Source organism: Lottia gigantea (genome assembly GCF_000327385.1).
Source record: "Lottia gigantea unplaced genomic scaffold LOTGIsca_83, whole genome shotgun sequence".
Lineage (NCBI taxonomy): Eukaryota > Metazoa > Mollusca > Gastropoda > Lottiidae > Lottia > Lottia gigantea.
In genome coordinates, this window is record NW_008710756.1 from 290,926 (window position 1) to 314,748 (window position 23,823).

General features: G+C 31.4%; 2 protein-coding genes across 2 annotated transcripts in view; one reads left to right on the top strand and one right to left on the bottom strand.

Moving 5' to 3' along the window:
• The window catches only part of LOTGIDRAFT_236545 (hypothetical protein), an 18,285-nt gene extending 8,383 nt beyond the window's left edge, over nt 1-9,902 (top strand). The window contains exons 15-28 of the mRNA XM_009067520.1: nt 607-624; nt 1,218-1,422; nt 1,598-1,680; nt 2,024-2,170; nt 2,804-2,963; nt 3,227-3,361; nt 3,637-3,843; nt 4,681-4,764; nt 6,020-6,211; nt 6,602-6,700; nt 6,862-7,045; nt 7,299-7,444; nt 9,045-9,176; nt 9,445-9,902. Of these exons, the coding sequence (XP_009065768.1) occupies nt 607-624; nt 1,218-1,422; nt 1,598-1,680; nt 2,024-2,170; nt 2,804-2,963; nt 3,227-3,361; nt 3,637-3,843; nt 4,681-4,764; nt 6,020-6,211; nt 6,602-6,700; nt 6,862-7,045; nt 7,299-7,444; nt 9,045-9,176; nt 9,445-9,510 (1,858 nt within the window). The 3' untranslated portion in view covers nt 9,511-9,902. The remainder of the gene's footprint in view (nt 1-606; nt 625-1,217; nt 1,423-1,597; nt 1,681-2,023; nt 2,171-2,803; nt 2,964-3,226; nt 3,362-3,636; nt 3,844-4,680; nt 4,765-6,019; nt 6,212-6,601; nt 6,701-6,861; nt 7,046-7,298; nt 7,445-9,044; nt 9,177-9,444) is intronic.
• A 5,993-nt stretch (nt 9,903-15,895) lies between these two features.
• LOTGIDRAFT_133247 (hypothetical protein) overlaps nt 15,896-23,823 on the bottom strand; it is a gene marked incomplete at both ends in the record, with an annotated part of 29,386 nt that continues 21,458 nt past the window's right edge. The window contains 11 exons of the mRNA XM_009067521.1: nt 15,896-16,204; nt 16,704-16,931; nt 17,085-17,187; nt 17,518-17,728; nt 19,009-19,195; nt 19,502-19,758; nt 20,080-20,285; nt 20,379-20,473; nt 20,934-21,070; nt 21,426-21,670; nt 21,995-22,116. Coding sequence (XP_009065769.1) covers nt 15,896-16,204; nt 16,704-16,931; nt 17,085-17,187; nt 17,518-17,728; nt 19,009-19,195; nt 19,502-19,758; nt 20,080-20,285; nt 20,379-20,473; nt 20,934-21,070; nt 21,426-21,670; nt 21,995-22,116 — 2,100 coding nt within the window. The remainder of the gene's footprint in view (nt 16,205-16,703; nt 16,932-17,084; nt 17,188-17,517; nt 17,729-19,008; nt 19,196-19,501; nt 19,759-20,079; nt 20,286-20,378; nt 20,474-20,933; nt 21,071-21,425; nt 21,671-21,994; nt 22,117-23,823) is intronic.

The window sequence follows — 23,823 nt, forward strand, 5'->3', positions numbered from 1 at the left end:
GCAAGACCTAGAACGTTATCTTTAAGCTAATCTGCGCTCCAATTTTAGATTAGAGTTATAGTTAATTTTCCCGAATTACNCCTGAGAGCACTCATATTTATTACATAAATATTCATTTTATTTTAATACAAGGATAGAAACGTAAGATCACATGATAAACATTTGACTTGCCATCACATCTTATTGCATTGTTATTATATAGCTTGCTTCAATCTGAATCAATTTCATAATCTTCAATTTCATAATCTGGAAATTTAAATACTGAACACGATTCTCCTCAATTTTGAACATTGTCACATCTACTGAAATAGATATTGTGAAAATTCAGATGCTGAAATTAACCTCCTTTGAAAACAGATGTTTTTAGGAAACAATGATATGAAAATTGATATACTGAAGTTACTGATTTCATCTGAATTTTGTAATCAATCTTGGATGATGTATTGAGATAATGAAATTCAGATATAAATTGATTCATCTTAATTTTTGAAATTTATACAAAGTGAATTCATACGACTTATTTTTTGTATTTTTATATGAACACATTACAGTTGTGCTAGCTTTTGACTCACGCTTTTATTTTATTTCATTTTTTAATATCTTATCCAGATTACAGCCATTGCGGTAAGATAACACTGTGTAACCTAATATAACTGCACCTGACTGTTATATGTATATTGTTTTATATAACATGTTGAATATAATTTGTTATTTGTTATCTTTATGTGTCTTTACTTCTTTATAATGTTATTTCTGCACAACTAAAGTTTACAAACATTAATTTGATGTGATTCTATTTTGTTTGCTGTGTTTGTGTTTCTGTGTTTGATTTGGTTTTGTTTTGAATTTGTAATCAAGTTGTCAAGGAAATGATACCTAATGGACTGGATAAAAAGTCACAATGAAGTTTTTTACATTATTGACAGCAAAATTGAGATATACATGAAGCATTTAGTGAATAAATTTATACAAATAAGATGGTTCATATATGAAATTATCCTTATGATCAAAGAACAAAATCCAAGGAAGTGTTCTTTCAAAGTACTAATTTCAATAGAGGGATCTTATTAAATACTTCAAATGTAACACTTTGCTTTTGGTCAAATAGAATAATAAGTTGGTAGATCAAGGGTTAGATAATGAACAGGCTCATAATCTTTCATTTTATCAAGAAGATTTTGAAGATCTTGTTAATAAGAAAGTTTTTATTGATGTAGGATACCTGGTTCTACAACATCAGAAAGAGCACTAAGGCTTCATCACTCTATCAAAGAGGCAGAAGAAATAGATGTAGAAAAACTGGCAGAACAAAGAAAGAAAAATAAAGAAAAAAGAAAAGAAGCAGAACGTGAAAGAAAAAGAGCAGTGAGAGCTGCTTATGCTAGACGAAGAGAAGCCAAGTTAAAGAAACCTCCTTCAAGGGTTTGTAGATGATTATTCTTAAGTAAAACAAGATCCAACTGACACAATCCTATATCTGAGAAAATGAAGACAGGATTGTACATGATGAAATTAAACAATCAAAAAAGGCCCCAAAATATTCTTTTATCTGAAGTTTGCCAATTATGTTCAAATTTTGTTTTTTGTTTTTTCTTAGAAAAAATCTGGTGTAGAAGAAGGTGATATAGTAGATAAAGTTGGAAAATTACCAACCTTTCAAGAAATGGCTTCCAATAAACAGTAAGTGTTGTATTTATTGCTACTATTTAATCAACAATGTATTCAACAATTTAGAAAATATACCAGCCACATGAAGAATCAGTTTTAAGCCTTAAGGTCTTCTGAGTATAACTTTAGATCTTTATCATATACACTTCAGCTAGTTTGATTTAGGGAATTTTGTGACTTTTTATTTTAAAAGAAGTCTGTAAATCACATTAATACTATATATATTAAAAATTCGAATCTTCTCTGCATGCATGGATGAATTTACAAGATGCTTGTGGAATATGTCCACTTTAAGATTTTCGTAATAAAGCAAAGAGTTATTACGCTGAATTATATCTATTTTTATTTTTTTTAGAATGATCCAGTTATTTAAGAAATATTTGAATGAGTTTGATAGCCGTGAAGTCAGTTATATGATAGGTTTATATCAAGATGTAGATAATTATTTCAATAGCAAGGAAGGTAAATCAAGAAAAGATAATCAATCAAATCAAATCAACAAGTAAGTTTTTTTATGCACATTTCATTAAAGGGACAGCTGCGGCATTTTTCACCATACTTTAGTCTCAGAAACAGGATTTTTTTTTTAGCTAAGCCAATCAGTAATAGTATTCACAACTTGCTGTTGAAACTTGAGATATTTTTGAAGGAATTTTGTACATTACTGGTACTTCTGAAGACTTGTTACAAATATTCAATCCTCAAATCAACTCCACAAAATGGTCCATCTGTCCCTTTAAAACTAACTGGAATAACAATAGTAAACAAACTGCAGAAGAACAATATACATTGCTGTGTCCTTTAATCAAATATGCTACCTGCTTTCAGCACAAAAAATGCTATCATGCTGACACTGTGAACCTGCATTACTTTAGGAGAGCTTCCTAGTGCAATACAGAAAAAGCTAAAGTCCATAGCATGATAGGCTGTAGGCATACTATTTATTAGATAAGAATTTGAAATGAGAATTAGGGATGGGAGCAAATATTTACTTGTATTTGCCTTTGAAGTATTTGCCTACATTTGCCATTGAAAATAAGCCCAATTGATTATAACAATCACAATTATCGTCTGCTATGTATTATTTTCTGTTTTGTTATTGATCTGCATGTATGTTGTGTTGTTTTTTTTTCAGGTCATATTTTGATAGTCAAAGTAGAAAACATGTCCCAATGCCAGATAGAGTTATGGCTAGACTTAGTGTAGAAAAAGAAAGACCCAGAACACCCACTCTGAAAGATGCACAGAAGTTTGTTTTAAGTAAAATAGAAGATAGCTTTAAAGAATTCTTAAATGTAATTTCTGTTCCATTTCTGACTCTTTTTAGAGTTACCTCCCCTGACACAATGGCACACTGATGTTGACACAAATTTTGCTTCATTAACTCAATTAAGATGTAGATTTTCTAATCTTTGAGATATAAATATGCATAATGATACTAAATATTATTAAAAGTAGGCAAACTGTCTAAAAATCTTTGTAGAAACACAAATATCGACTCATAATTACCTCCCTTGATTAAAAGTTCCAGACTACAACTATGTTATATGTGTTTCAGTATCAAGGTGAAGAATTAGGTATTGATCAAGAAGAAATGATGGCTATGTCTGGTGCTGAACTGACTATGAGACTAGGTAGCGATGCAGCCATGCTGTCCAATTGGAATAAAAGAAGTACTAAGTCGAAAGGAAAGGTAAAGATATTGATTGCTACTCATGGTATATGGAATGCAAAAGATTTTCCTAGATCAAACTTTTTTGTTACCATATTTCAGGCACAACTTTTCTTCTGAAGCAAAATTAGTCACAATCTGTTCACAGCCTAATCTTTGATTTACTCTAATAGCACTTAAGGTTAAAATGTTCTTTATTAACTGTACAACACAAAATATGTTTATCACCATGTTACCATGTTGTTTTTGTTATTAACAAATGTATACAACATTAACAATGTATACAATGCTAACAGAAAGCAGCTAAGGAAGAAGAAGAACCTCCACTACCAGATGCTGTAGTTAGAGAATTAACAATAGAATCTGTAAATATCAGAATGGTAGAAGCACCGTCTGCTAGTAAGGTCAAAAGGGTTCAGGGTCAGGCCAAATCTGATGGAGAAATAACGCCAAGTGATCGTAAAAATAAAATAAGTAAAAAACCGACCATGCCTACAGTTAAGGTAAAATGGATGTTGTTAACCAGGCATGAAGTAATATTTACAGTTATTCATTGTTTTGCTGTATCTTGTAGGTACCGGTATTTTATTGGTACCTCTTGATAAACTAACACAATTTATATTATCTGAAAGACATTGCTCTAATAAATGATGAATTTTACAATAATGCTTCATTTGCTTTAAAACATTAAAAAATGCTACTCTACATGTATGTATATTAATAGTTTTTGACTTTAATGTAATAATTTTGACCCTTTAATTGATGCTTATGCTTTCGTTGATAATACTCTATGCTATCTTATATACAGATAATATCTTTGACAATATGATAATAGGCAGTGTATGGTTTAATTTTAAAATATTAACAATGGAAAAATATCAACGTTATTTTGAATGATTTATGATTGCAATACTATCACTTTTTAATAATGCTTGATATGAAAATATGATTTAAATATTACAGAATGATATTAATGCTTCAATAACACTAATAATGATTCTTGACTAAGATATTATAAAGAAGTTTGCTGTAATTTTACTGATAATGCTTTAATACAATTACATGTAATTATAATGATTTTATATAATCATTGCTTTGTTTTATTGATTTATAAAAAACTTTAATATATGCCATAAAAATAAGATATAAGATGATGTATTGAGCACTATATTAACAAAAAAGAAAAAAATTTATAATTGCAATGAAAATTACATGACATTTTGCGTCAGAAATTTAGAATTGATAATTAATTATGAATAATATTATGAATGAAATAAACTTGAATAATTAAAGAAAATTATAATTAGATTTACCATTGTATAAAATTGTATGTAAATTAGGAAGAAGGAAAGAGAACTCTTACTAGAGAGAGTAGTTTTCATGATGCTCCACCTGTTGTTAAACATAGATTACGTAGATATAAGGTAGGCATAAATAACAGACTCTTTAAAATTCAATAAGATTTCTTTGCCTGTGATGTAGAAACGCTCAGAATTGCAGTTGAAACTTGAAGTGAACATGAAAGCATCTGTAACAACTGATACTTGTCATTGCTGCTTTGAAGCAATCAAATCAACGTAACCTTTTAGAAATATGTTATAAATTATTGTGAATCGTCAATCGTCACATGATACGTTTCTCAGAATCATTAGGTGAGGGGGTCGAGAAGCGACAACAGAATTGTTTAGGGGGGCAAATGTAATTCTTTGTGAAATGATCAAAGAAATTTGAAAGTGGGAGTACCAAAGCTTGGTAAGCTTCATGTCTTGGGGGGTCATATGTCCCCTTTTCCATGTGGATTTGTGGACTTTGTTTATAATGAAGATATATAATACCATTACAAATGTAATATTTGTGCAGCCAGTCAGACATGACTGTCAAATACTATCATATATTGTGCCAGTCAGATGTTCTGTATGTTGATAGATTATTTCAGCCTGATATATAATTGTATATATTCTAGCATGGAGAGGTATGAATATGTAATATATTTGTGATCTTTCAATGTTTTTAATGGATATCTATTTATACATTTTATACTAATACATCCATGTGATCCCTGACATTTTGTTTTTGATTGTGTGAGTTGCAGTGAAAAATGGCCATACCATGACCATGACAATTTCTTTCTTCAATTTACTTTAAACTCTAAAAGGCTTTTAGATTTTAAATCCAAAACTGATAGCAACAATCAGGTTCTGTTCTTGCATATCAGATGTACAACAAGTCCTGAACCAAACAAGAAATTTCTGCACAATAAGTAAATTTGTAGAACCAAACTTCTCTCAATTATGGAGCAAGTTTCAACTGCGATTTTGAATAATTAAGAGCTTTAAATTATTTACCAGAGTGTTTTTTTTTTATATATATTCTATGAATATTTGAACTGTAATATATCATTGAACATGTCAAATTATTTTTTATGCTTCAAACTAATGCTTTTTGATCAGGTTTTTATTTCAGCTTTGTTAGTTTCAGCAAATATTTCTTTAATTTATCATCATTTATTTAAACTTTTTAGCTATAAATTTGTACTTTGAAATATCATTTACAAAAAATTAATTCAAAAACAGTAATAAATTCAAAAATATTCACAAATAATTTCAGTATATTTAAAGTTTATGCTGCCAACAAGTGCTTTGAATGTAAAATCCTTGTAAGGTTTTTTTATATTTTTAGCAAACTGGTAGAGCACAACCTAATAAAAATGACATGGCAGACTTCATTTCTTACTTAAGTCAAGCAGCATTTGGTCATTTACCATTAGAAATATTGTATTTCTACAAATATCTAGTCAAACATGGCGAAGAAGATGGTTTACCATTGGTTGATAGAGATCTATTCTTTTATATTGAAGTTCAGAAATTTAAGGTTAGTTTGGCCCAATTCACAAACATTAAGTTTGTACACAACTCTTTGAATTTATGCAAGAATATAGCTGATAGGATTTATCTTGAGTCAGAAATGAAATTGTTTTTACGTCCTACTTTTCTGCACCATGTGGGCTAATGAAGACGGGCAATGCCATGCAGGGTGCAATGAGGGAAATTTTGCCAGGACATTCTTGAGTGGGAGAAAATAGATCCAACCCATCATGGCTTACAAATAGATATATTGAAATATACCCTGAGGTATCCGCACTAAATACCATCAGGGTACACTTTGACATAGTGGAGAACAACTTTATTTGCAACTATATATCCATGGATTTCAAGGGAAAAGAAGGATTATTTTGAAGTATATGTATGTTTTTGTTTCTAGGATATAAGTCATGCCTTTTCTGATGAAGAAATATTAAAAAGAAAAGTTCAGTCTATTGTGGATTGTTTTCTGGAATCAGTTTATACACCGTCTTTACAGGTAAAGTTATCTATAGTTAAAATACAGAGTTATCTTTCTTGGCACAATTTTCATTTTTTATTCTGGATATAAATATTTTATGAAATCATGCATTGATTTGGTATTGCTTTGAGGCGCTTTCAACAAACTTATCTCCCCTGTGTTTTCAATAAATATTAAAGGTGGATATTGGAAGTGATATACAGCAGAAGATATTAAAAAGTGTACAGAGATATATGGCTGGTAAAGAATTTAATCCAGCTATTTTTGATGACGCTCAAATGACAGTGTTTAAAGAACTATTACCATATTGGGCTGGTTTTAGAAAATCTTTCTCTGAACCAGAGGATAAAACCAAAAAGCCAAGTAAGTCAAATATATCTGATTAAACAAATGGGATAGCCTTTTATTGGTCGTATGAAAACAGACTGCATCATGCTGAGTTGTTCTTTGAAGAAAATATTGCTTGTCCATTGCTTTAATTTGGATTTCAAATATTGACTATCTTGCAATGACTTGCATCCATTACTAAGCAAGCAAGCTTTGTGTTTTTTAATTTGTTAACGAAGAAGTTTATTCTGGGCAATGATTGTTATAAGATTGACCCTCTTTCTTCCAGTGACTAAATTAGAGAAAACCTTAAAGAAAAGATTGGACAACATTCAGAATTACCAGATACCGTCTGCTACCCTCAAATTACCTCCCATTCCTGAAGGGGCTGTGCCAGCTTTTTCTTTATCATTAGCTGAAGGCATTAAATTCAGGGTAAGGGTAAGATACATCATCCATTCTTTTCATCTAATACCTTATCATATGTACATGCACTTTTAAATGTTAGCTTGCACAGTAGGAGATATCTAATGAGAGAAATAAGTTATTCCATATTCCATATTTAAAACTGAGAATATTTTGCAATATATGGGCTATCAATGTAATGTTTCATGGTGTATAAACTAAAAAATCAGTCGCAAGACTCCATGGCCATTGGTCAAAGTACACAAAAGATGCCTCCGTAATATTTAGAGCTCAATTCAAAAGATGAAACTTGCATTAATCATTTCAGCCAGGTTCGTCTGATAAGAGTCATAGTAAAACTGGCTCAGTAAAATCAGACACTGCTGAGAGACCAGCATCTGTTGTCTCAGATAGGAAATCAGAGGTAGGTCTGAGAACTGTAACTGTCAACTCAGATAGAAAATCAGAGGTTGGTCTCAGACCTGCATCTGTCAACTCAGATAGAAAGTCTGAGACAAGTATTGTAGTGTAAGGGTGAGTGAAAAGCTAAGATAGATGCTTGGTAAAGGGGAAACACTTTAGAGGGCCTAGGCATTTTGATTTATTGGTATTGGTTCTACTTTCATTTTTAACACTTCATTATTCATTACTTCCATCCTTTTTCTACACTTTCAAAAAACTTTCATCATTTTTATGAAGACTCATCTATCATTCAACATTTTCAGTCTGTTAGTTTTCTTGTAGGATAGTTTTTCACTTGTAGGCTAACACTTTATAGTAGAATCTTAAGGTTGAAGTTATTCCTAGTAGGATGTTTCAATGCATGTTATAGGGCTGGGCGACCTAAGATCAAGTGAATATTTATCTACCAGACGTACCAGTCAAGCATTATTTTTAATTAAAGCATTGATCAATACAAATCCATTTACCACAAAACAAATTTCACATCCTACTGTTCTGCTCTTGATTGGGTTAATGAAGATGGCCTCAAGACAAATTTCATCACCAGCGTATTGCCCAGCTCTATCATGATCTAGAGTTATCTTTACTTTTCTTCTAATATTATTGTTATTAATTTCATTGCTGCTTTAGTAAGGAAATGCTTGGTAAGTGACAAGATTAAGTTTTTGTCAAAACCTATATAAATACATTAGAGAACAAATGCTAGAGTGTCATTAGTTTGTGCTCATTTTTGCTGGTGACCAGTTATTACTGCCAAATCTGGTTCCTCTTTGGACAGTAAAGGTATCTGTATAAAGTAGTATGGCAATGATTCTCATCTGCTATAGTTAAATGGCTGTTTTATAATCAAGTTTTGTACTTCATATAAAAAAAATATCTTTTATCCGTTGCTTAAAATCAATAGGGCCTTAAATTCAGCAGGAAAGATTCAAATATCCCTTCTTGATGATCGATATTGACACATTCTTATTTAAATAAAAAATCTCATAACAAATATAATGTACTGGTATTCTAATAAACAGGAAAGACAGTAATAAAATATTGTCACTGTTATTTCTGTATTTCAATATTTCTATACAGAAAAGATTCTAATATCTCATACCTACTTGATGGTCAAAGTGGACATTTTCTCAAATGTTTTTGTTAAATGATGTTTTTGATTTTTCAGGAGATTGATGATGGTAATATGTTATCAACACCAATGCCAGATCGTGGCAGACGACGTTTGTCTATAGCCCAGAGTATAGACAGTCGTGCTAGTCGGCGAATCAGCAATCATGATAATAAAAATTTACTGATGGTCAGATGAAGAGTCTTAAGAATGTCTGCTAATAACAATTTTTCAACCTGTGAAATTGGCCGTGTAATGATAAAAGAGATAATTTTGTAATATGAGAACATCCTGACCAAAAATGTAGACAGAAAATATCTGATCTTCCAAATATAGGAAGGCCTACGTATGGCAATGTCTTATGTTTGAACCTTTCTCATATTTTCGTGTTTGAATTAAAGACTTGATACTTTTGAAACTATGAACATAATAATGGAAATTGTCATTTCATCATCAGGTTTCTCTCACTGAAGGGTATCTGAAAGTTCTGGAACTGGCTATGTTTGTAACACGCCTATGTTGAAAAGGCTTCTAAAGAGGACAATTAAGAGAAATACATTTGAGTGTTATTGTTCTCCTTATTTTGATTTTCGCTTTTCATCAGTTTGAGTTCTTATGTGTTTGCATCTTGTTGCCTGTTTGTGCCCTGCAATACTTTACTAAGCTAACTAGTTTACTGATTATTATATACAATAATGGAGAATTCCAAATGCCATACCTAGTTGGGAATTCAACCAGCTTTTAAGCTTCTTGATGGAGTCAAGCCCATTCCAAGCATCAAACATGGTCATTATAAGCTCAAACTGTGATAAACTGTCTCTGATATTTTATATTATATTTTGTTTATGAATAAATAATTATTTATGAATTGAAACTGTGATATTAAGTGCTATGAACAATAAAATGTTGAAGTGTAAATATAGAATGTACTTTCTTACCTTATTTCTTCTTCCAAATATCTGGAATGAAATGAAATGGTCTATAACATCCTACTTTTCTGCAACTCCAAACAATTGAAATAAAAATTACTAGGGATAATGAAGATGAGAACCTTTCTGGAGCATGAGTTTTTGGACCAAGTCAAGGACACTCAATCCAATTTTGACATTAGACATATTTCATCAAGGGCAATAATTTATGTATCCCTTTGCAAAAATTGACCAAAATACAGCTGAGAATCTTATAAGATTTAGTCTTCATCAAGCTCACCAGACCAGCAATGTAGTATATATTTTATTGGTTAAGTCAGAAGAGATCATACTCTACCCTAACTTGAATGAAAAAAAGTTATCTTTCATTCAAATCTGATCTCAACTTCATTTACAATCCAATATCTTATAAGTCATGGTTTGTGCAAGAAGAAAAATTTAGCAAAGACAAGCTTCAACCTATTATTTTTTCAATTTGAGCAATAGAGGAATTTTGTCTAGCCAAGAACAATCACCTGCTATTTTTCATTTCCTGTTGTTTGGATCTGTCCTCCATGTTAGATATACATATGAAAGCTATTCTACGATACAAAAGCTATGAACTCTTTTGAATCTGAAATAAAGGTCAGAAACTAAAATCATAAGAATACAAGTGCAGTTGCACTTCTTCAAATCAAGTAATCTTCCAGATTGCTAACAGTCTATGAAAATTCTGTTGCTCTTAAATAGCGTCAGCTGCAATGTGGACCTGGTTATACCTCTAAAGATAGTGATTTTACTTCAGGCTTTGGATTGCAGTTCTATAACAACTATATTTTACAAAGATAACAACTTAGGTTCACATTTAAGGATCCTTTCTACCAGCTGGTCCTTGGCGAAACCTCTTTGCATTGATTTTTCCCGAATTATCTGATGTTAATTGTAGTATATAAGCTTAAATTTCATTATATTTTGAGCATTTACGTTTGCAAACAGAGCCAACCCTTCATTTAAAATACAACAAACAAAACTATAAAACTTGAAGTATATAAATATTTATAGCTTGATAATATCACAGTAATAACAAGGTAATTTCTAATCAAAATATTGAGCAATGATAGATATACTATAATACTGGACAGTTTAATATTATATTAAGTATTTATTTATAATTGAGCTGAATAAATTAAATAAATGAATATAAAAAACACAACAAATATATTACAATAAAATATCACAGTTCATTGGTAAATATTTCTCTATATACAAAAAATTCTTTATTTTGGCATTCAACTAACACTGATAACACATGATATTGATGCTATTTATCGGGATACACTTATCTAAATATATGTATCACATGTTAAAGTAAGTATCTGATAACCTGTACTGTTCCATTGAAATAAAATAAAGATACATAATGAGATTTTTCACAGATAGTCAATAACATCATCATATATTTTGTTAAATTGTGGTGAAACCATAAAACAGATTTCAAAATGCAAAAGTGATACAGATAGTTAAAATTAAGCTTTATCAGTTTCTATATATATATGAAAACCACTTTTCATATTGTTCAGAAACAACAGCATATAATGAACATAGAAGCCCTTCTTTTATCAGATATCAAGGAAACATTAAGGCTTCATTTTTTGATTTCTCACAAGCAGAGCAAACATAAATATCACACCAGAATCTTAAAGCAAATAATTCTTGAAATAAGTAAAGTATCACAAAGTAATACTGATAAAATTGAAACACATTTTCTTTGGTAATTAATATGTGTGATTGCAATAAGATAATGCTATATTAGGTTTTTAGCTTTTGAGAACAAACTTTGAAGAGATATAGCCACATAAATATTTGTTTTACCAGTCAATACATTTCTCTCAAATTAATTTAAGTCATTATCATTTTCATCAAGCATGTATGGACACAATACTTGTACATCAACTGCATGCCAAGTTTATTTTTGAAAAGTAATTCATGTAGCTTGAATAAATCAGGTAATGCACATAACTAACCAATATTCCTTCCAGTCTGAATATATTGGCAAGTTATAAAATCATCAACACAGTAAATAAGCAAAACTATCAATAACCATTCAGGCATTTAAGGCCTTGATGTCTTTCCCTAATCCCATAGTATTGTTCTTTCAGTCATCAAGTTGACATAGCATAGCCACACCCCTCAATACCCAGAAATCAGAGGTCTGGTTTGTTGGAAGATTGACAGATGTCACAAAGTTTGTAGAATGTCCTGTAGAGGAAAGAGTACCAGCTCTAGTTGATGTTCTATATAATGGACATTGGTAGATCTTCTTGTCAGTTTGTCCAGTTTCTACATTTGACGAGGCTGTAGGTGGAGCTTGATTCACCTGAAAAAAGTTTAAATATTCGTGACACCCTCATCTTGTACTGTCTCATCAGAACAACTAGAGTTGTAAATAGTGGATAACATTGAACAGTAATTAGGAGGACATAGGAGTAATGATAGCACACTAGTCTACCAATTAAACTTGCACTTTGGTTTTATCATTAATCTTTACGATCTAAGACAATGCTTTTTTGTGACTATATTCTCATCACCTTACACCAGTCTTTTTAAGTAATATTCAAGTTCGAAATAAGATGTCTAGCCATCTATCTGGAACTTTCCCAATCTAGAGGATTCTGGTATAATGTTGTTCAGACATTGATAGGACATTCACCATCATTGAGGATAATAAACCAACTCATTCCCTTGTCAGACAATACTCTATCTTGCCAGGAGATGATGTAATGAAACTCAATAAATATGATAATTTACCTGTTTTGGTAAGAAATGTATTTCTGGAAGTTGACAGAAACGTTGATTGATATGTAAATCTTGTAATGAATGGCTTATATTATCCCATCTAGCTCCATCTAAATATAACCCAAATATCAATACACCATCTTCTGGTGGTTTAGAACCCTGAAAATATTGTAACTACAATTATAGATGGTAGACAATTTAATATAAATTAAATTAGACCATAAGTCATATTATATTTCTTTTCAAGCTGATAATCAGATTCCAGTATTTGAAATTGACTGAGTAAAAATAATAAAGCATTTTTGTTTGGTCTTGAGCTTACTTTATTGATTTCAATCAATTGACAACAGAAAGCTAGATTTTAGGTTCATTTGCCTTAAATATGCTATTTTAATTAAATATTTTGAAAAACATTTGATCTTTAGTCCTTTACTATTACAAGAATAAGTCACATATAGTCTTCAAAACATATGTCAACTACAGGAGCAACTGAATGCTTTCAGACATTGGTGGAATTGAGTTAAGCTGCAAATAAACATAAGCCTAGATTTTTAAGATTCAAAGCTTTAAGTCCCAAAGTCTTACCGTAAAAGCTAGATTCTTAATATCAGTGACTGGATATATAGTATGATCATCAGTATTAGTATCATTATAAATACTAACAGCTTGTACTATAAAATCAAACTCTAGTGAATCTACTGATATTCCTTCTTTTCTGGCATGGTTCTGTAATACTGCTGTCAAAAATCCTGAAAATAATAATAATTTCACAGATAAAATTCAGCATGGCCCATTCATTTGTATGGAATTTAAAAATAGTAATATTAAACACTTTAACTTTATTTGTGTAAAGTACTGCATTTCCAGTACCTGCCCAGACAGACCTGAGCTTCCTTGATCAAAACATTAGGGCCTGGATCACTTGCAGACACAAAAAAATTCATTTTAGTGTAACAGAATACACTTTATTTCTTTAAAAATAAATGTCATACCTTGAGGAAAGAAAAACCCTGATAACCAGAAACATCTTGGTTGTATAGGATCATTGGTTACCATGGTTTCAGTGTCGGTTTTCGATGGTTTCATCATTTTATTATATTTACGTTCTACAGCTGATGTTATTAAATCAGACCAATTACAGAAAAAATCTACTCTTTGTATTAAATCTTGTATCCAGGAACCTAGTGGTTTACGTGACTCGTAAGCAGCCGTCTGCAAAAAAAAAAGCAAATAAGGTGAACTGGGTAAATAAATACTGGCAAAACTTTGCAAAGAGTGAAATTAGTAACAATAGGTTACTGCAAGTTAGCTTTCATCATTGTGATGTTGGTGTTTTTGGAATTGTCTGCTTCCATTGAAACTGGGTTTTTATTTTATATACTAATTTATTTGCATAGCTCTTGCTTTCTCACAGACGACCTAGTTATTTTCTTTCACTTTTTTAAATTCATCTACTTACCTCCCATTTCTGTGGAACATTTTGTATCAGTAGAGCAGTATAAGCTTCTTCTAGTGATTCTGACATAACTATTTCACCTTTAACAGCTAATATTAATAATGATAAAGATGTATGTATTATAGATAGTAGATGATTAAAACGGTCTATTTCTTGTCTTAATACTGTTATTAATGCTGAATTACCAATAACTTCTTGTGTAGCTTCTTCTAATGCTGAAATATATAACATGATACAGGTGTATTCATTTTTCAAAATATAACTGTAATATTCTTGTTATTAAAGTTAGATGAGAGTGGTTGTAACAACAATATATAATTGGAATTACGAAAGCACAGGCATTGTTAAAATGTTGTTGACCACATTCAGAAACACCCACATCACATTAGGTAAAATAAGTCACTTTCAATGAGTTTCATGTAAATCAGTTAAAACTGTAAGACAATACTTTTCAAGGGATCAAAATTTTCTACAGCACCAAAACTAACACAAAATTTCCTTCATTCATTTTTTCATTATATGTATACATACATTCCAAGTTTCATCCAAAATTGAAAATTCCAAGTTTGGAAACTCTGCTTTTCCAATTCTGTTTTTTATATTGAAAGCCTCACAAAGGCTCAATTCTTGGTGTTCATTATTTGATGCTAGTATCATGACAGTTGCAAACTGTTGGGTGCTGTTATTGAAATTACACTGCTTATATCTAATCAACACACTTAAGCATTTATTCTTTGATTTTTACACTTACCAGTCATTTTTGGCTTAGTTTTACTCTTACTATTTGAGATATCTTTCAATAGTAAAGATTTTAATGTATATTTAGGTAGTAGGGGAGAACCAGAAGTTGGGTGCTGTGTTTCTGTATCTTCTACAACTTTAGGTAATTTTTCTATAATCTCTGCTGCTAGTTCTAATACTATGACATCATTACTGTGTTTAGACCTGAAAAATATGATCCAAAAACTCATAAACAAATTTGGTTATATTGGAGTAATGTGCAAAATCTGAGTAGATCTTATATTTTCAATTTTATCTTCTTTATCCCTATTGGTAATTCAGAAATCAGTTTCAAATCAAAATGTTTAAATATGGACCATAGACAGACAGATACTTTTTCACAAAGGCACATAAAAAACACAATAACTTACCCACTAAGACCTCCACTAATTCTAGGCTGTACATTGATGATAGTGTCCATAATATCATGGGCTTGAAATTCTCTGCATGCTTTTTCAGCATTTTCTGTCATACCAAATATCTCAGAAGAATCTATACTTGGTAAGGCCTCTATATATCCAATAACATCATTGAATGATAGTTCAGATGACACTGGTTTATAATGCTAGAAAAAACATTTTAATATTGTGAATATGGTCTTTAACAATTAATGTGGATTGCAAACTTTAGATTCAAATTCATGATTTTTGTGGTGAATTATTATCTATGATCTGTATAAATCATTATTATACAACTTAATTTGAGTCTTAATTATCCGCACAATTCTGTTTCTGATTAAATTGCGCGGCTCAACAAATTAAACGAGTTGAAATATGCCATACGAGTCATAATTAGGATTATGTCCCTTCTTATTTGGACACCTGACAAGATAAAAAAAAATACTAAATACTAATTACTATACAATTTGATAATGGTTGCCAATCACAGCGAAAATGGAAACTGGATCATCAGCTTCATGGGTAATTCTACATAAAAATATTCTATTCGCAGCAAAAAGCGTGTGGATATTAGAGCTTCCCAGTTATCAGCAACTGGTTAAACAGGCGCCCACTGTATATTGGTAAGATCCATTGGAGCTTCTGGTAACTTTTTAAAATCTTAAAGTATGTTAAACTGACCTGGTCTACAGAGTAACAATGATCAGATTTTAATACGTCTGGCGTATAGAATTTACTGAGTAAACTTAATAAACAACGTCTATCCCAATCATCTGTTACACGACCACCATAGGTTACCTCCCCTGTTAAATACATCAAGGCTGCCCAGGGTATCTCTGATTGTTCTTCTAACAACATCTGAAGTTTTAATACTGATACCTGCAAGACAAATTCTAGTTTATAGCTAAATTTAATAGCTTTTCCTTTCTCTCATTGTACAGGTACAAGAGTCAACATTATTGCAGTCATAACCCATGCATGTTTCTAAACTAATAATGATCCAAAAATTCATAAATACTCTTTAGGGCAAAAAACACTAATAAATAAAAATATTGAAAAAGAAATTTTTTTCAATATGGAACTTCCAAATATGTTCTACATTATGAACCATGATGGTTTGATTTTGTTTGATAACCAAATTACAAGTTTTTTATTTGCCTAAATGAATCACCACTCATGTTGGTAGTAGACCAAAACTTGTTCTGGGTGAAATTAGTTTATCTCCTGGACCAATTAGTTTTGTCACCTGATGAGGTCAAATAATTGCAGTTTTACTTTAAAATCATGTAGTTAGGAGAAGGTTCAGATATTTTGGCAAAAACTTCAGCTCTCAACTTAAATAGAAACATTTGTGCTCAAATTTCATTCATTGACTTACTTCTAAATCTGAATCATTAAATTCATAAGATATATTCCAACCAAGAGTACCATATTTCTTTCTTTCTTGTATAATACTATTAAATATACATAGTCCAAACAGTAGCTTTCTCCAGGCTGGACTAGAAGCACCTCCTTCATACAGATTTTCAGTAATAACCCCAGCACCACCACTACCAAATGTTCTTAACATATTATTCTTGATACCTGTAGGTGGTTCTACTGTCATCTACAATTTAAAATTATAACAAAATAAGACACAATCTATAATAAATATGAAAGAAATGGAATTGAATTTTACACCCTACTTTTCTGCTGGGACAGATGAGGTAGAAAACGCCAATACAATACAAGGATAATTGCATTCATAAAAGTAGTTTACCTTAATACCAGTTTGTAAGATTGATACAGGAAATGAAGGATCAGGTTTAGAACTTAACCATAATCTAAACTGTGGGTCCATTTCATCACTGGGTTTGTTAAAGCTACAAAAACAAACTTCATCTTAAATACAGTTCAGTATAATGGTATTTGACTATTATAGAAACTTTGGTTGCTATGGAAATTAATTGGTTGTCATGTTTAATACTGAACCAAACTCTATTCTTTTCCAAATAACTAAGAAAGGTAAAATACATTATACTATCACTCAATATTATGTGGGTTTTTTGTTCAGACAGGGTGCTCATTATTTACAATTAAAGAGATTTTTCCATATATGGTGTGCATTGTATTCACAATTATATGGTATAAGATATTCACTGCTTGTAATACATGTTGTCTAATTTACAGTATTTATCACATAGGATATTTACCTCTCCACAATAGATTGTAATTTTGGCATCCAGGAAGCTGCAAGATGACAATTTTGTAAGAAAACCCATCTTCCTTTTAAAATCTGAGCTTTAGAAATGAGTTCTTCAGCCTTAGGACCTTGACCTCTACCTAATGATATCATATCTAGATGTACAGTACTACCACGTAATTCTTTAGCAAATCTTATCATCTGTGCTGCAGGATCACACCCTATAATTCACAAATTAACACTTTTTAAATATATTTCAGCCTCAGAGTATTAATAATTGACGTTATTGTTAGGTCTTTGTATTTCAACTGTAAAATCACCAAGGGTGACTTCGATTGAACCTCTGTGGTGGAGCTAGAGTTATTGATGCAGAAATGACGTAATTAGTGTCGGACCCGAGCTTCTAACTAGGTCAAATATTACCTCACATGAGTCTCAACTCTACAAAATAATTAGTTCGGTTGTGACTCGAGTCTAACTCAGGCCCATATTGATATATTGCTATTTGAATACAGAATGACTCAAGATACAGTAGGGGCACATTTAATGGGTCACAAACAATCCAGACACCTCAATATCCACATGTAATTTACTGGAAACAGAAGAAAATTATCTGTTAATCTGATGATCTGGTTTCTGTTTCCACACTGCTTTGTCAAATTATTTTCCTTTTATATGTTAAGCTTTTAACTGAATGAGATTTGTGTCCATTTGTGGCTGAAAATTAGCTTGCTATAAAATATGGAACTACATTTACATCAAGTAGCAGAGTTTGTAACATATTGTAACAATATTCGTTTAAACTCTTGCTTCAAAATACAAGAAAACTAAAATCCATCAACACAAATGCATTTCAAAAATAATAATGAAACATAAACAAAAAGATTGAACTATAAATATCAACAATGATTGTTTATTTTGTGTTCAACATGTCACTTACTATGAATTACACGGAAGTTACGTTTGCTACCTAGATCTATAGAAAATGATGATATAAGTTCTGATATAAAAACTAATTTGGTCAGTTTCCATTACCGTTATACCACAGTCTTGATTTGAATAAAGCAAAATTATAGATTCAGAGCAAGACTTTTAAGGCATATCTAGACCATCATTTTAACTTCACTCAGATGTATAGTTTCTGTTATTATAGAAATGGATACAATAAAAAGAAGCTGCTGTTTAGTTTAAGTGGAAATACGTAGGGCCTGCAGACCTCTAACTGAGTGAATGGTGCAAATTATGCTATCAATGTCCCACAAACATCCCTTTCAGAATTCCTGTAAAAAGTAACATTCGCTTTTACCATTTGGGATCAAAGATAAGAAAAAAAATTTCAAAATATGAAGTATGTGCTTTATACACTATTTCACAATTACATGGTTAGTTCACACTATTACTTTAAGCAATCAGATTAAAGAATTTACTCAAATCTGGATTTGGCACTTGAAAGTTTGATTTTCAATAAAAGATAAAGAATTAGACAGGGCTCTATACCTACCAGGTGACAGTATAAATATTAAAGGTGTTTTAGCTGTTGATTCTTTAAATATTTCTTTCAAATCAAAAGATCCTGTTGCTAAATACTCAGGTCCAAGTTGAGTTTTGATAAATTTATTTATAGCTGCAGGAAGCGTCTCAAAACTTAAATATCGAATTAATATCAGTCTTTGAAATTCACTCAACTTCTCCCATTCAAATATTATACTTGATTCTTCTTTCTCTGTTAATAGAGGTAGAATTATTACATGATTTAAATCATTTAGTCAGAGATCTAGTTTCATCTTTCTAATATTTCAATAAATAAAAACACATTCAGTTGAAAAACTTTTTGATAAAAATATTGAAAAAAGATTTTAATGGCAACCAGATGAAAATAATAATCATAATATATTCATATCCAGAATTCAAAATCAAAAGTCTCACTTAAAAAAAAAAAAATCCTTTGATTGATTCTAACTAAAATTTCATGCCATAAAACTTAAATAAATCACCAAATCCCATATTGAAGTCACAAAAAAAAAAAAACTACCTTTTAAAATGACAGGTGATTTCATCAAGGTATAAGGATCATCAGAATCTCTAAATAATTCCCATTGTTCTTTACAGCTTCTAATACTTCTACAAATATTATTATAACCTGGTACCATAGCTTCTAAATACTGACAAACATGCCACATACTCTCATGCACCCATGATGGTAAAGTTTTATGTTTTAATGATGTTTTATCACCAGCTTGAGCTTCTGATTCTAATCTTTCCATTGGAGTCATTCCTGTAACAGAATATAATGGCTTTATCAATTTCTGTGACAAAAAGGAAGTTGGACAAAATGTGTGTTCTTTTGTTTTTGTATTAATTATTGATAAAATAAACTTGCTGTTTGAGAATGAAACTTGAACAACAGAGAATAAGATCTGCTGCAATATTGCAGTAGGTTTTAAAAAACCTGAGTCATCCAAAAGTCATTTACAAAACATACCATCATGTTCTCCAGCTACTGCTTCATTCATCATGGTGGCCATGACAGTTCCATGTAAAAACACTTGCCATTCTGTATTCTCTATTTTACCCATAGTAATGGTATCATCTTCATACACTGAGTTAGACTGCATGATACTGGTACAGATCATAAAGGAGAAGGTCAGCTGATGATGGGCAAACAAACCAACAGACACAACACGATAAATACTATTGGTTAAAGTCTCTATCATATTCTTTAAATGCTGACGTAAATTGTCGGAAATTTCACCACTATCCAATGACGATCTAGTATTACTACGACTAGGTGGCCGAATCACGCCTGCTTGATGCACCACACTATTTCTCTGTTTCGACATTGAAGAGTTGGGTGTAATACAGGCTATAAACATATCTTGAAACCAGCTTAATGAAAATTGATACATGACATCTATAGTTGCTAGTTCTGCTAAGACAAAATATAATACAGCTCCTCTTGTAGCAACCTGAAAGGATGAATAGAGAAAATGGATGTCTTTATCCAAATTTTTAACTCAAAAGTAGGATGAGTTTAATTTCTCTTAGAGAAAGTCAGATGAGTAAATTCTCACAGTGTTTGTTAGTCAGATGAACCAAGTTTCTCCCAGTGTTTGTTAGTCAGATGAAACAAGTTTCTCCTAGTGTTAAATAGTCAGATGAACCAAGTTTCTCCTGGTGCTAATTAGTCAGATGAACCGAGTTTCTCCTAGTGCTAATTAGTCAGATGAACCAAGTTTCTCTTAGTGCTAATTAGTCAGATGAACCAAGTTTCTCCTAGTGCTAATAAGTCAGGTGAACCAAATTTTCTAGTGCTAATTAGAACCAAGTTTCTCCTTGTGTTAATTAGTCAGATGAGAACTATCCATTACCCTTGCTAAAAAAATCAAAATATAGATCTCCATAATAGGAAACTAAGAGTTTACTTACTGGTAGATAGCGTTTTCTAGCTATATTGATTTTCTTTTCTGTTTCTTCAGACTGTTCAACTCTACTATATATTTCACCAGCAATGCCTTTACTCTTCTGTAATGTTTCCACTAGATCTTGATCATCCAAAATATGACCTGAAATCATTAATTTTTAATATAAACCAGTCATTGCCACCAAAGAATAAAAGGCTAACTCAACCATGTACTAATACACCAGTATAACAAAACCTAACAGAAAAGAACAGAAAAACCGAACCTTAATTTGGTATTAAGCATGTTGAAGCTAAGACATACCCTTTTAAAAAGCAGCATCATGACATGCTCATCCCTGCAGATCCTGAAACTTATCTAAAGAATCTCCACTGAAAGTCCCTGATGGATTAAAACACATCCTACTAATAGATAAGATATTGAGTTAGAAAGATGGACGCAAAAGAATTATGGCAGAAGTGTAAAGTTCTTTCACTCAAAACCAAAACAGACAACATACCTTCTGATTTTTGTAGCAAACTTAAAGATTTATCTTCTAAATCACGTAAAGCTTGTCTATCATTAGTTATACTCTCCATTAAATCTCTACGATCACTCTCTAGTTTAGGTCGTTCTTGTTTGACCACTGCTGATAATAACTGTTCTTGTAAACCATCGAAGGTAACAGTAAAATTAATAATATTAGCCTGTATAAATATGGCTGGTAAATAATGTGGATTGGTCATAGTAGTTGTTAAATATAATCTGAAATAATAAATAATAATCTGTACCAGAATCAACATTTCAAACCAAAGACAGTAAAGTCAAAGGATGACAAAGGATCAGCACTAAAATGCTGTAGTTCTTGGAACTCTCAATCATCCCACACCATATGTATCTCAATACAGGAGTTTCGACTTGATATGTATCCAATGGATGCCTGGTATTGTCAAATTGGATAAATTCCCGGGCAATACGATTTGAGCACTGTGGCATCATGATGAAATTACTTCAACCACAATAGAAGCAAAACCTCAAACTTCAATATTGAAAAATTCAATCCAAATTCTATCAGAAACAATATTTTACCTGAATCTTTCATTGTATTCTATCTCTGTATCACCTATCAATATAACTAGATGACCTGCTCTAGAGTATGTCTCTTGTAATAATACTGGTCTTAAAGCAGGGTCTAACTCTTCACCAACATCCTATAGCAGAGAAAATTCAACATCATTAAATGCGCTGTGATATTAAATGTAAGAGACACACACAATGTGCTATGATATCAGAAGAAATGTGTCAATGTGGTGTGATATCACAAGAAATGTGTCAATGTGGTGTGATTTCACAAGAAATGTGTCAATGTGCTGTGATATCAGAAGAAATGTGTCAATGTGCTGTGATTTAACAAGAAATGTGTCAATGTGCTGTGATATCAGAAGAAATGTGTCAATGTGCTGTGATTTCACAAGAAATGTGTCAATGTGCTGTGATATCAGAAGAAATGTGTCAATATTATGTGATTTCAAATAGAATTGATAAAATGTATGATGTAAAACAGTAAGGACACAATTTGCTCTGGTATCAAACTGTGTGGCCTCAGAAGATCAGAAAAGTGATATCATAAAGCAAGAACACCATGTGCTGTGATATCATAAAGCATGAATAGAATGTGCTGTGATATCATAAAGCATGAACACAATGTGCTGTGATATCATAAAGCATGAACACTATGTTCTGTGATATCATAAAGCATGAACACAATGTGCTGTGATATCATAAGGCAAGAACACAATGTGCTGTGATATCATAAACCAAGAACACAATGTGCTGTGATATCATAAAGCAAGAACACAATGTGCTGTGATATCATAAAGCATGAACACTATGTTCTGTGATATCATAAAGTATGAACACAATGTGCTGTGATATCATAAAGTATGAACACAATGTGCTGTGATATCATAAAGCATGAACACAATGTGCTGTGATATCATAAAGCATGAACACAATGTGCTGTGATATCATAAAGCATGAACACTATGTGCTGTGATATCATAAAGCATGAACACTATGTTCTGTGATATCATAAAGCATGAACACAATGTGCTGTGATATCATAAAGTATGAACACAATGTGCTGTGATATCATAAAGTATGAACACAATGTGCTGTGATATCATAAAGCATGAACACTATGTGCTGTGATATCATAAAGCATGAACACAATGTGCTGTGATATCATAAAGCAAGAACACAATGTGCTGTGATATCATAAAGTATGAACACAATGTGCTGTGATATCATAAAGCATGAACACTATGTGCTGTGATATCATAAAGCAAGAACACAATGTGCTGTGATATCATAAAGCATGAACACTATGTGCTGTGATATCATAAAGCATGAACACTATGTTCTGTGATATCATAAAGCATGAACACAATGTGCTGTGATATCATAAAGCATGAACACAATGTGCTGTGATATCATAAAGTATGAACACAATGTGCTGTGATATCATAAAGCATGAACACTATGTGCTGTGATATCATAAAGCATGAACACAATGTGCTGTGATATCATAAAGCAAGAACACAATGTGCTGTGATATCATAAAGTATGAACACAATGTGCTGTGATATCATAAAGCATGAACACTATGTGCTGTGATATCATAAAGCAAGAACACAATGTGCTGTGATATCAATTCTACATATAATGTTTAATGAAACCAAGCTACCAAAGAAATTTAAGTCCATATTAATAACTTACCTTGATAAGAACAGGATCTCCTACTCTGATAGCAGTTTCCATTGTTCTCATCAAATTATGATCTGTAGCTGTTACTATTTTTAATCTACTACCTTCCATTTCCTTAACCCAACGTAATGATAACATAATTAATATTCAAT